We start from the raw sequence: 9,994 nt of genomic DNA, 5'->3' as shown, positions 1-9,994 counted from the left end.
GTCATCAAACATGAGATTTTTGTCAAAGCTTTAATTTTTCCAGTCAAAATCCAGGCTCCAAAAATAAATAACATTGAATGTTTTGCTTGCTCACTTTGATGACATTCACCATTCAAATGGTATTCAATAGTATAGGCTGCACCCCATTAATATTTATTTACACACCTTCCAAATTAGGAAACAATGGGTGTGCATAGGAGAGAGATTTATATATATACACACACTATATACGAAAAGACTCATATTTAAATTCAAATTCAAACTCCTTTTTATTTTTTCAAGGCTCAGTTTGCTTGAAAAGAAGAAGTAATGAAGGGGTGCTTGGTTTGTAACTATAAAAACAGTTTTCTGTTGTCGAAAAATTGAAAATATAAAACTGTACAAAAAACTCTTCTTAGTTCAGTTTTCTGAAAATATAAAAAAGTCTGTTTTCAAATAACAGTCTTTTATAATTCTCTAAAAATTGTTCTCCATTTTCTAAGTTTCTAAGAACTGTTTTCAGAGTTACAAATTAAACAAATCCGAAATGACTCGGCTCTATTTGTTTCGAAGTTCAGAAAATATATATTTATTTTTTAGGTAAAATATTTTTTATTTTTTCGGTGTTTGGCAAATATGTAGGTCGAATTCATTAGGCGAAACGTGTAAAATAATTTGTCCAAAATTAATGGGTAAGTTATTTTTGTTAGGTATTATTTTTTTTCCTTGTGACGGCTGGAATTTCCATAACCCGAAGCGTCAGTGAGTAACCCAAAAACTGACCAGATAACGAGTCTGAAATGCGGAAGCAATAAAAAGAAAAGAGGTCTCTAGAGATGGACACCACCATTAAGACAACACAATGACCTTCTAAGAAGTCACGAAACTCAAAAAGAAAATGAATGCGGAAGCTAAAGTTAAAATAGATCAACTATGGAATTAGAGGTAAAATAGTCATTTCAAAATAAAACTAGATGCGACGGTGCATACCATTGGATAACCAATGAAAATTTGATAAACTTAGGCTCAAGAATCACCTGATTTGGAGTTAAAATGAGTGAAATATGAAATTTCAAAATTTGGTTAAAAAGTTGCAAATAAGACACCCTGTGCCGTGGTGTGATCGATCATAAAATGTATGAACAATGGAGCTTCCAAGAAGACCCCAGGTGCGATTGATCGTACTAAGGGTGCGATTGATCGTACTAAGGGTGCAATCGATCGTAGAGTGCACGAACAATGAACTGCCAAGATAACCTAAGGTGCGATCGATCATAGGGTGCGCAAACGATGAAACTGCCAAAATGGACCAAGGTGCAATCGATCGCACCCAATTGTGATCGGTCATACTCACCTGCAAATAGGGAGAGCAATTTGACCCAATCCCGCGGTTACCCTCCCCGTTTTTGTTGGTTTTAGGGGACCATTTTACTTATTTGGGCGGGGATGGTTTGATGTAATAAAAACCCAGACGGATTTGGTGCGGGGGCGGGGGGAGGTCACTCCGCACCACCCCGCCCCGTTTAGATAAGCAAATTACTTAAGTACCTTTATTTCATTAGTATATATATTTTCGACTATATATTAAGTACCCTATATAACAATATTAAAGTATCAAATGAATTTGATTAAAAAGAAAGTTGTAAAAGTGAAGAATTGAAGATGATGAAAAAAAAAAAGAAAAGAAAGAAGAAGAAGCAAATCTATTTCAATAATAAATAAATTATGGTCTTAAACGGGGCGGGGCGGGGCGGGTACCCGCGAGGGTAAAAATATTAAACAGTTACGGGGATGGGGTGGAAAGTTCTCCCGTTTTTGCGATTTTGGGCAGGGACGAAAGCAAAGTTTTTAAACGGTTGTGGGGTCGGGGGAGGGTACACCCGCCCAAACCCGCCTCCGTTGCCATCCCTACCTGCGAACGATCACCTGGAACTTGAAAGTTTTGAAAATCTTGGGAAGATGAGACTTTTTGGAAATTTTTTGTGAAGAAACCCCCCCTCAAATTTGATCCTTAGATCCCTTATGATTCATACCAAGAAAGATAAGTTAAATAAAAAGACGAAAATGCCCTCGAGTGCATGAAATGCCAAAGAAATAAATATTTGATGCAAAGTGACATAATTTACATACATTAGAAGTGTTTGGCCTTGGCCTCATTACATATATGTCAAGTTTACACAAAAGAGAGTACTTGGGTGGAAATTACACACACATAAGGAAGCTAAGCGAGCTTCTAACTATATTACACATTGGCAACTCCAAAAGATACATACAACATGCTAACACCTGCATGCTAATGACATACAAAAGATGTTCAAAACGTAAACATAAGTCTGAGCTAAGGATGATGCGCATCCAAGAAGAGTACCTCCTTGCCTGAAAAACAATAATCAATTAGGGAGAGTAATTTGAATTACTCCGTAGGACAATGCATATGCGCGTAATATAAACAAATAAATGTGGATCATGCCTCCTAACGTCTAGTGTCAAGGTGAAGCTAATGAATCATCCTAAAACTAACTTTTAAGCATTTTAAACGCAATTCACAATAAGTAATGCATTTAAACAATATTGGAACAACCAATGCAAAATAACAAGTTACAATTACATACTATTGTCAACTTGGAAATAAAATGTGAAATTAAACAATTAGAATATCTTGGACATCATGTTCAGATGTGAACCAAGACAAATTAGCCATTTTGGGTTAGGAGCCAACCCGTAACTACCCAAGTGGCCACTATATTGGGGAGAACTCATACCTCCCGCACTAAAACCGTACTCTAATTATGTCAGGAAACAAATGCTCCAAGAATCCAAAATTAATAATTAATATCACAACGCATACATAAGTATACAATGCACTTAATCATTTTCCATGCAAAATCAAGGTTGGAACAACACATTCCATGCTCTAAGTCTTTAAGACTAAAATGTCATTATAATGACAAGTCCACAATATGAATAATACTACACTAGTGTAATGATATAAACTTTTGAAGTCAATTCATGCTAAAATAGTAAGCCTTAAACATTTAATTAAACAACACATAGTATTAAGCTCACAATGAAATAATTGGCAAAAATCATGTAAGAATTCCACAATTACAACTATATGAAATTACTAGAAAATAATCCCCTACCAAATGAAATAACAAGCTTTACAAAGGATACATCATATACATGCTTGAGTGTTATGAAAACTTAGGTCAAAACAAATACAACCCTCGTTTATATGCAATCCTACTACTCATATAACACGCATACAATATATATTAGACTTCAAAAACACAATAAAACACTAAGCTTATAAATAGAGTACACCCCTTACCTTACTAGAGAATGACTCTCTAGAATCCAAGGGAATTGTGTGTAAAAAATGAAATCCAAGAACAAGGTGTTGAAGACAATGGTGTAAAGAAACTTTTTTGCCTTCTATGGTGAAGCCAAGGGTTAAGGGAAGGTGGCCTAAATCAAGCTCTAAGGTTAGGGTTTAATGGTGGCTTAGGTGAGAGAATGGAGAATACAAAGGAAAAAATCTTTAGTTTCTCCACTAACCAAGTGATATACATATCACTTTACTACACTAGCACTACCTCTCACACACACACTTTAATCACACCCCTTCACTTGTCACAATCTAATGCATCCTCACAAGACTTAAAACCTACACTTGTCATCATCCAAACCTTCCACATGCTTCCAACCATTAATCAACACTTGGTCTAAGGAAAAAGTGACACTTGTCACACTTTTTCAAAAATTGCAAAAAGTCCCTCTTCTAAATATCTCACAAAAATAATTTCAAAAAGGTCCCTAAACCAAAAATATCTTAAAAAGATAATCGCAGAAAGACCCCCCAAAATGAAAATGTTTCCCGAAGAAAAAAATGCAATCATACACCCAAGAAATGAAAATGAACTAAAATGCTTTTTTACACAATTAAACTATGTATTAACAATAAAATAAAATAAAGTAAATGCATGAAATGTCGAAAACCTATTCAGGTACCTCGGGTCCTACAAAACCCTAAGGCAACAAGAAAAGAAATAAAAAATCAAATAATAAAATAAATAATAATAAATAAATAAATAATAATAAAAAATATCACGAAAAAGAAAAAGATGACACAGTCATCACATCCCTCATAAATATTTTACGACAACCAAATATCATAAAAAAATTATTTTTTGAAAAATATTTTACATCCAAAGAGTGTTATGATTTTTTTGTGTTTGATACATTAAAAGGATTAGGTTATTTCGGGAAAGACATTAAGCCAACTTCAATCTTTTTACTAAAGTATGACTAGTTAGTTTTGTTATTTTTCTAAAAATGGAGGAAAAGAAAGAAATGCTAACATTTTTAATGAAATTTGTTAATTATTTGCCCTAATTTTTATGGAAGACAAAATATATATAAAAAAATCGTATGGTAGTAAATTCATTAAAATATTTTTCTTTCATTTCTTTCTCTAAATTACTATCATTTTATTTTTTTACTTTTATTAATCAACCTAATTAGTTAGTTAACACTATCATTTCTTTTACTTTCTCCTCTCAATCACAAGTCTAAATAGATAAATCTTCGATTATGTACAATTGTCCGCAAATCACATTTATCAATTGAGTTCGAATTTATCATCTCAAAAAGAGTAGAACACAAAATCCCTCTCATGTACAGAGCTCCTATATCCCACTTTTGAACATTATTTAATTTTCCTACCATTTTGAGAAATAGGTAAAATATTACTAAACTGTAAATCTTTCGTAAGTCAAACTTTAATCCAATTCTGGTAAAAATGACACACACTAACCTTCAAAAGAAATATCCCCTCCTGTCCTCCACCCCCCCCCCCCCCCCCACCTAAATAATATTTCTTCTTTTAAATTATTTTAATGAAAAAAAGATCTGGCAAGTAGCAAAAGTGTTTATATTAATTAACTAAAAACAATTTGTTCTCATTCTCTTCAAATGTTAAAAAAATTACACCAAATCATCAAATGTAATCAAGAGTCAACCATTCCCATGAAAACTAGTTACTCCACGAGTACACTGCACACACATTCTTGCAGAGAAAAAGATGCCCCCCTCTCTCACTCTCTCTCTCTGCACCTCCTGACATCCAAAGAAAGACAAAGGTAGGCCACCAAAGGGAAAGTAAATCCCCAAACACCACAAAACCAAAATCAAAACCCTCTTTTTCTCTCTCTTTGAGTACAAAGGAAGCAAAATCAAGGTGTTCAATTCAATCCCATCTCATTTTCTTCACCAAAAGCCATGATTTGATCCATCAATCAAACACTCCCTCACAATCCCACCAAATGGGTATTTTTTTTATACCCACAAAACCCGTTTGCCTCTTCTCTCTCCTCCTCATCCTCTTCACCATTCTCGACCTCAACCCACTCTCTGAATCTGCATCAGAGTACACCACTCTGGTCTACAAGGGCTGTGCAAAGCAAGCAATGTCAGATCCAACCGGGGTTTACTCACAAGCCCTCTCAACCCTATTCGGCACTCTGGTTTCCCAATCCTCCAAATCCAAGTTCTTCAAAACCACCACCGGTAGTGCCCAAACCACCATCACTGGTCTCTTCCAGTGCAGAGGCGACCTCAGCAATGTCGAGTGCTACAACTGTGTGAGCCAGCTACCAATCCTCACCGACAAGCTCTGTGGCAAGCTCGTCGCCGCTAGAATCCAGCTCCTCGGGTGCTACATGCTGTATGAAGTTGCCGGATTCGCCCAAATCTCCGGCATGGAGATGCTGTTCAAGACTTGTGGCGCCACAAATGTGGCCGGGAGCGGGTTTGAGGAGCGGAGGGACACCGCCTTTTCGACGCTGGAGAATGGGGTTGTGGGCGGCAATGGGTTCTATGCCGGGAGCTATCAGTCTGTGTATATGCTGGGGCAATGTGAGGGTGATGTGGGGAGTGCTGATTGCGGTGAGTGTGTGAAAAGTGCTGTTGAGAGAGCTCAGGTTGAGTGTGGAAGCTCCATTTCAGGACAAGTTTATCTGCACAAGTGCTTTATTAGCTATAGTTATTATCCAAATGGGGTCCCCAGAAGATCTTCATCATCATCTGAATCTGATTCTTCACCTTCATCTGGTAAAATGTCATTGATTTTTTATTTTTTATTTTTTGGGGTTAGGGTTTGATTTATTGATTTGGTCCTACAAACAATTTTTTTTGGTTTAACTTGGATTGGTGGTCTCTATCTTTATATTATTGTATTTTTAATGCTTGAAAGTGAGATTTTAATTTGGGATTTGTTTGGTTTTGATTCAATGTAGGGACAGGGCATAATACAGGGAAGACAGTAGCAATTATAGTAGGAGGGACAGCTGGAGTGGGGTTTCTAGTAATTTGTTTGCTGTTTGCTAGAAATTTGATGAAGAAACATGATGGTGAGTGAATAGAGACAATGAAATGAATGGTTAATTATAAATTTTTTATTTATTTAATGTTTTCTTATGCTTTTTTGGTTGAAAATTTGCTTCATTTTTATTTTTTTGGCAGATTTCTGAATGAGGAGATGAATGTAAAAGAACCAAGATTCTTCATGAGGTGAATTTTTTTTTTTGGTATTTTGTTTTCTTTTCAAAGAGGGAATAGGTTTTAAAGAGAGAGTTGTTACAGTTGGTAAATGTTTGCTGTTAATAGAAGAAGATGAGCCATGAAAATGAACCCGAATTCCTTTCAAGTACAAAATTTTATAGTGCTCTTTGTTGTGCATTTACATTGACAGATGCAACATCATTAATATCGGGAATGAAACACCGATGCAAAGATGTTTTGTTTTCGAAGTAAAGTTTTTTTTATCTGGGTGTATTGTGTTGCATAGGTGTTGCTTCAATGAAGTATAGTGCCTTTCGACGAGAGATTTGAAACAAGAAGTTTCGAGAAAATTAGTGCTTTTTCTAAATTATATGAACCCTAGTATTGTAGTCAGGAAAAAGCAGAATATTTGATGGAAGAATGAGGGATTCTTTTGAACAACCGGTTCTAATAGAAATGCCTTATATCTTGAAATTAATTTATCAAGGTGATGATAAAATCCATCGCTTACGCACTTGTTACACAACAAGTGCTTAGAGGAAGGGACAATGATGTAATTGTGTTGCATTTCTTGCATTTTCAATGTATTTACACAAAAATATATATATATAGTATAAGAATTTGTAATGTAGAGGACCTAATTGGTGGAAAAATAACTAGAATTTCTCGGAGGAAAAGAAAAATATGTAAGAGGTGAATATTTTTCATTTGGGAATGGTGATAGAAATAATTGGTTTTGGCCTTCTCTATTGGGCTCATTGAATGTGGTTGTTTCTCTTTCTCTTTACAGAATATGCTTCTGTGTTTTCTTCACAACTTTTTCTGCTTTAGAGAAGATATTGTGTGTGTGTTTGTGTTTTGTTTGTGTTTATTTAAGGTTAATAACAATGACATGCACTTGCAAAACATGAAATGATTAATCAAAGGCCCTGTTAGTGAACTGTCTTAGTCTATAATGACGACAACTAAACTAGATATGGTCACAAATAAATGCAGCTTTCAGGAGAAAAGGGCTTTTGGAAAGAGATGGTTTGCCAATAATGTTTTCATTTTGAAAATGATAGAATAAAGTTGTATTATTGTTGTTGTTATTACTTTGTTGTTGGAACAATATTGTGGTAGTACTGTCCCGATTTTCACTGTACACATGGTGGTTTTTTAGGTGTGACTATTAGGAACTTTTTGTGTTGGCTCTGTCATGAAAATGTGCATTGTGCATAGTAGTTACCTGCCATTCAACCAATTCAATCTTCTTTTTTTAATTAATTAATTAATTATTATTATTATTATTATTATTTTTTTTTGTGACGGTGGTAAAGCAAACACACGCGCAAACACTCAACCTACGTGGAGCTCGAACACTCAACTTCCTCTCTGAGGAGAGAGAGCTTAACTTGAACTTAATTTCGTTAGCTCCGGTTTGGTATGGACTGGTTGAATTTCGCTTAAATTAGTTTCAAATTACCAGTAACATTTTGATGATAATGATTTAGGCTGGTTTCGAATTGGCCTTGGATTGCATGGGACCTAGTTCAAGTCCTATTCGAATTTGGTCAAATGAGAAAAATTTAGACCTAAGAATAAAAATAAATGATAAATGGCATTATGGCAATAATATAAGACATTATATATATATATAATTTTATTTTTTGATTCACTGGGAAAATTTTCTAGACAAGTAGAGTTGTTTTTCAGGAACTTGATCGTACTCAACATAAATATCAAAACTCAGAACATAAATATCTTACTCCGTATTAAACTCTCACGAGGACCATTTAGTAATTTACCAAAACTCTATACTTATATAGGAATAAGAATGTGAACAATTTGAAGGCAGTGAAAAGCTTAATTAAATTGAATTATATAATTATTGATGAGTTTAAAAGACACTGTTTGGAGTACTGCATTCGTAGTTTGACTTTAAAATTTTATAAAAAAAATTAATGAAAATTTAAAATAAAATTTCTTCAATTCCAAAATTAAATTCCCCAAAACACAAGATATCTGTTTTTTATATCTTGAAACAAAACAAACATTGCCACATGGCTTGTCTTTTAGTTTACTAAGAGGAAAAAGAAAATCTCTCTTCAACACGTTTTGTTTTGTGTTGTGAAAAATTATTCATCGCAACAATTGCATGTTTTGTGATGTGAAAAATTATTCATTACAGCAATTGCAACTCGTGATACAATCGCTGAATCTAAACACTTTACCAAAATATATATATATATATTTTTTAATTTTATTATAGGTTTTCTTTGTTTTAGTGAAGTATTTGTAACCCTCTATTCTATTACGTCAGTGTTAATCGCTCCAATGAATAATTTCTCATTGTTTGAACTTAATTGTAACTTATTATTGAGACATGGTTTCTTGACCTTGTGACCAATGGTTACTCCAAAGTGAATACAGAAACTTGTGAGCGAGAGAGAGATTGATTCTTGACAAAATGGAAAGTTTAAAATATTGAATTATCTGTAATCTATATATTTTGATACATGCACTAAAATGTCGTGTATTTATAGATTTTTTTATTTACCCACCGTCATGAAAAACTTTAAAGAATAGTATAATATTAGTGGAGTTAGTCTACTATTGAGTTTATTTTTATAAAAAAAGAGAGAATTATATCTAGTCCATATTTATTAGTATTTCTACCTTTTTAGCATTATATTATTATAAATTTTTATTTTTTTAAACAAGTCGATTACTAAAAGAAAATAGACTACACTGCATCATCATCTTGACAGTGAGGGCATAGGTGTCCAATATTTATCTCAAAAATGATTTTAAAAATTTAAAAGTGGTCCAAAAGAGCGATAAAAGACCGAACTATCGAATGAAATACAATGTTTGTGAAGTCCATCATACATACACAATGGGGCACACGTGGACCGAAGACTGAACTGTTGAATGAGACACAATGCTTGTGAGGTCCCATAATTTAAGTCACATCAAACGGGAGCGGTGGAGTAGCATACTTAGTATGTCTGAGCAAAGAGAGGTATAGTTGTTTTTTGAATGATAAACTTAATACACTTAAAAAAACTAATTTTATAATTAATAAATATAATAATACACTACTAATACAGTACGGTATTGTTTTTTTCACTCCCATTTAGTAATTTTTTTTTTTTTTTTTTTTTTTTTAGAATTTATATCTAATGACAACCTTCTAGGTTAGGATTTGAAAAAGGTAAATAAACTAAAATGATTTGGAATGAAAACTATGTTTTGTGTTTTGAATAGACTAATAATTCAGTAATTAAAAATAGAAAAATAATTTAATTGACAACTATAAAACTGAATAAAAACTAATTCACATAAAAATTTAATGTGATTATTTTAAAATTTCAACTCAAATACAATTATTTTCCTTCCAACACAAAAATTTCATTTGAAGTTTTGAATATCATTAAAAATGAATGATTTTATTAATTTGTTTGTGTTTTTT

At 33.4% G+C, this 9,994-nt stretch overlaps 1 protein-coding gene across 3 annotated transcripts; it reads left to right on the top strand.

The window, feature by feature from the left end:
- The first annotated feature begins 4,942 nt into the window (after positions 1-4,942).
- On the top strand, positions 4,943-7,684 carry LOC132300071 (plasmodesmata-located protein 2-like). 3 transcript variants are annotated; one of them, XM_059797019.1, is made up of 4 exons: positions 4,943-6,090; positions 6,276-6,389; positions 6,502-6,549; positions 7,537-7,684. In XM_059797019.1, the coding sequence occupies exons 1-3, from the start codon at positions 5,304-5,306 to the stop codon at positions 6,507-6,509; spliced, it is 909 nt and encodes a 302-aa protein (XP_059653002.1). In that variant the 5' UTR covers positions 4,943-5,303; the 3' UTR covers positions 6,510-6,549; positions 7,537-7,684. The 3 variants fall into 3 exon arrangements, with proteins under 3 accessions (XP_059653002.1, XP_059652995.1, XP_059652991.1); XM_059797012.1 differs by lacking the exon at positions 7,537-7,684 and adding an exon at positions 6,827-7,285; XM_059797008.1 differs by lacking the exon at positions 7,537-7,684 and having other exon boundaries at positions 6,502-6,801.
- Positions 7,685-9,994: the final 2,310 nt, after the last annotated feature.

The sequence above is a fragment of the Cornus florida genome, unplaced genomic scaffold, assembly GCF_030987335.1.
Source record: "Cornus florida cultivar Cherokee Brave unplaced genomic scaffold, ASM3098733v1 CherokeeBrave_3.0.0_Hap2_Chr01, whole genome shotgun sequence".
NCBI classification, from domain to species: domain Eukaryota; kingdom Viridiplantae; phylum Streptophyta; class Magnoliopsida; order Cornales; family Cornaceae; genus Cornus; species Cornus florida.
Note: the sequence above shows the minus strand (reverse complement) of the source record. Positions and strands in the feature narration are given on the sequence as shown.

What these genes read in the sequence shown, in the direction of transcription:
- LOC132300071 (XM_059797019.1), top strand. Translation starts at nt 5,304, where the DNA reads ATGGGTATTTTTTTTATACCCACAAAACCCGTTTGCCTCTTCTCTCTC. An exon ending in TGATTCTTCACCTTCATCTG is followed by an intron (nt 6,091 to 6,275) that starts GTAAAATGTCAT and finishes GATTCAATGTAG; the next exon opens with GGACAGGGCATAATACAGGG.